Raw genomic sequence first — 3,786 nt, 5'->3', positions numbered from 1 at the left:
TAGATTATCAAATTGAAGTCCAAGTTCAAGATCCAAACTTGTATCCATCACTTACTCTTACAAAAATCATGAATAAAAGTAAAATAATTTATTAAATTGACATTAATGTTCTGAAGAAAAATCATGATATGAAGAAAATAATATATGTTTATATATTTTTGAAAAAAAAAAAGACAAAAACTCAATAGAATTGTGTAAAATATAAAGAAGAGGAAGAACAAGAAGCTGCTGTTTCATTCGAATGACGGTTTTTACAACAGTAAAAAAACAAAAAAAAAAATAAGAGTAAAACGTTGTGTTTAAATGTATCATTTAAAAGTAAACATACCATTAAATTATAAAAAGTGAAAACGGTACCGTTTGACAACCCCACATAGGTTCAATATCTTTTAACCGAACTCCAAAATATGTTGTGTTACTACTTTGTTTTGCATGCATGATTAATTTGTTAAAATAGATCAAGTCAACCACTCTTCATATCTTTTGTCTTCATTTTACAATTTTTCTTGCATTCATTTTTCCCAAAACAAAAGCAAAGAGCGTCTAGAAGCAGACAAATTTGAAAATTGAACCAAACAAATTAATTGAAGACATAATTTTCCATTTTCTAATTCTAATTTCTCACTCACATATCTAACTCTTTCTCTCTCTTCCCTTCTTCTTCTCTGCATGCATAACACCCTTTTGCCTATAAATATCATGCAAGGTTTCTTCTTCTAAAACCAACTTCACAACTCACAGAAAAAAGAGTTATTTAGCTATTCAAACTAGTTATACACAACATGTCTTCCATTAACAAGTCTTTCTTTGTTATAGTTTCTATGCTTTCTCTTTTGGCCTTTCCAAGCAATGCACAACTTTCTCCCTCCTTTTATGCCAGAACTTGCCCCAAACTTCAAAGCATAGTGCGCACTACAGTGAGACAAGCCGTTGACACAGAACCTAGGATGGCTGCCTCTATTCTTCGCTTGTTCTTTCATGATTGCTTCGTACAAGTAAACCTTGCTAACCCTCTTTGCACTTTCAATCTAAGCTCACATTTTTTTCCATATTAGGATCAAATGTGTCCAAAAGAAAGCCAAATTTACACTTTCATCTTCTGCATTTTCCTTAACGTTTTTGGTTGCACGTCCAAAGTTTTGTTTGCATTAACAAATGAGTTTCATTTGGATTATTGTGTAATGTTGTTATAAACTAGCACATGAGCTCCGATAAAAGGTTCAAAACTATTCTCTGTATAGTTTGAATTGTCTCTTTGTTTGCAGGGTTGTGATGCATCAGTTCTATTGGACGACACTGCAAACTTCACAGGAGAGAAAAATGCTTTTCCTAACATAAATTCATTGAGGGGCTTCAATGTTATTGATAACATTAAAACCAACGTTGAAGCTGCTTGCAATGCTACTGTGTCTTGTGCTGATATTCTTGCACTTGCTGCAAGAGATGGAGTAGTGCGGGTGAGTCCAATTCTCCATAATTTATATAATTACCAAACCCTGCAAACAAAATTAATATTTAACACAAACACTGTGCACATCACTATCTTTACGATAACTAAACGTTACATGATGCGTGGAGTAGGAAATAACAAGTTAGAATAATTTCTTTAACGTGAGTTCTTAACAAATAAACGCAACTATGCCCAGAAGATAAAAGTAAAACATAAACAGTATACATGTATATGCAGGCTTTTTCCTTCTCCTATTCAGACTGCGTTCTGATGTCACTGAAATTCTAAGTCAACTAGCAATTAACTTGATCGTGGTTTTTTTTCTTTATTTACATAAACAACATCATTATATAAAACAAAAATCAAGGTTCATGTCTCATGTGCTTACCTTATCTCTTTGTGAAGAATGTGCATGGAACCCTACAAAAATTTAGGGTTCTACAATCCCACTAAATATTTGCTTTTTTCTTTTTAGTGTGTCCAACTATATTGATCATCAACATCTCTTCCTAACACATAACCCTAGAGTCAAAAGTGTAACTCACCAAAGATAAAAGCAACAAAAAATAATTAAGTAGTACGGTGATCAATTTATATACTAATTCATAAACTAAAAATTATTGATAACTAAAATAGTTTCTAAAATAGTCACCATAATAAATTGGTTATTAACTACCAAGATTTTAATTATCAAAAAATATAGTTTTTAAATTTGTATCTAAATTATCACTAGTAGAGAAAATTTAATTTTTTTTGTAGTTGAAATTTTGATAACTAATGTTAGTAATAAATTTAGATACTAACGATCAATTTAAAAACTATTTTAGTTATTAATAATTTTTAATTTATAAATTGATATCAAAATTAGTTATTATCTGACTAATTATTTTTTTATCCTTTAATCGGTCGCTAATAAGAGATCCATCAGTGCAGTGTTAGTAGTACATCGAAATATTGTTATTTCCGCTGGTGAGTAAAACATTTAAAATCCATGATTGTTTGCAGGTAGGAGGACCCTCATGGCCAGTGCCTCTAGGAAGAAGAGATTCAAGAACAGCAAATCAGAGTGCAGCCAACAGCGACCTCCCTGCACCTTTCGCAAACCTCTCCAGCCTGATAAGCGCGTTTGCAGCCAAAGGTCTGACACCAAAGGACCTAACAGCGCTCTCAGGAGCTCACACAATTGGCAAAGCGCAGTGCCTACTCTTCAGGACTCGCATATACAACGAAACAAACATTGATCCAAACTTTGCCGCCACAAGAAGGACCACTTGTCCTTTTACTGGAGGCAACTCCAACCTGGCTCCTCTCGACCTCGTCACACCAACCGATTTCGACAACGAGTACTACGCTAACCTTCTGAACCAACGTGGTCTTCTCCACTCCGACCAAGAGCTTTTCAATGGTGGCTCTCAAGATGCCCTTACGAGCACCTATGCTGCCAATAATACTGCCTTTTTCAAGGACTTTGCTATTGCCATGGTGAAGATGGGCAACATTAGTCCTCTCACTGGGACCAATGGGGAGATCAGAAGGAACTGCAGGGTCGTGAACTGATAATATTGTGGCAATAATAAATAGTAATAAAGATCATCGTCGTCGTCATCATCGTACTTATGCCGTTTTCTTCATGTTTGTGTAGCGTGATGATCACCATAATAACTAGAGGACCCATCAGCAGGGTGTTAGAAGTAACGTGTTTTAGAGATAAATAAAGAATTGTAGTAATTAATTACGTTTTTGTCGAAAGTTGACTATATCTTTGGTGTAGCGTGGGTTATATATTATTAATGGAAGTGTTTATGATTTACTAGAAGCTTTTTTTTTTTTTTTTTTCTGAATTTGTTATTCGCTATTAGGCCGGTCCTTATCCAAGCCACATTTATGTGTTTTCAAATTCTCTTTATCTCCTTTTTGAGATTGCAAGTACAATCACTGTTACTCCTTGGTCGGAATAAATTGATTTTAAATTCGACATTTTGTAAATAAAAATATATAATTAAGAAAATCAAGAAAGTGAATAAACTAATCTCTAATAAAAATTAATCATGAAATTCATAGATAACTCACATTTATAATATAATTAATATCAATTATCTTATCTTATTGTGTATTGTTAATAAATAAATAAAATATTTTACTTTTAATATCTATAATTTTAGAGTTCCCATGTTTTATTTTTGTGATATGCTAAGTCAATGTTGATATATTAAAAGAGCTTTTAATATATTTTAAAATATTAATATAAGTGTTCATTGGTATATTTTGAAGATTCAGTCAATGACAAAAAAAAAAAAACAAATTAATAATTTCATTGCACATCTATTCCTAACACT

The 3,786-nt window shown here is 32.4% G+C and overlaps 1 protein-coding gene across 1 annotated transcript; it reads left to right on the top strand.

Annotated features, from left to right (window-relative positions):
* The first annotated feature begins 754 nt into the window (after window positions 1-754).
* LOC114170211 (peroxidase P7-like) lies at window positions 755-3,241 on the top strand. The gene is made up of 3 exons (XM_028055698.2): window positions 755-995; window positions 1,266-1,457; window positions 2,456-3,241. The coding sequence occupies exons 1-3, from the start codon at window positions 783-785 to the stop codon at window positions 3,005-3,007; spliced, it is 957 nt and encodes a 318-aa protein (XP_027911499.2). The 5' UTR covers window positions 755-782; the 3' UTR covers window positions 3,008-3,241.
* Window positions 3,242-3,786: the final 545 nt, after the last annotated feature.

Source organism: Vigna unguiculata, chromosome 11 (assembly GCF_037176805.1).
Source record: "Vigna unguiculata cultivar grain cowpea cultivar isolate G323 ecotype 2 chromosome 11, ASM3717680v1, whole genome shotgun sequence".
NCBI classification, from domain to species: domain Eukaryota; kingdom Viridiplantae; phylum Streptophyta; class Magnoliopsida; order Fabales; family Fabaceae; genus Vigna; species Vigna unguiculata.
The sequence above is the reverse complement of the archived record's forward strand: the minus strand, read 5'-3'. Positions and strand labels throughout refer to the sequence as shown.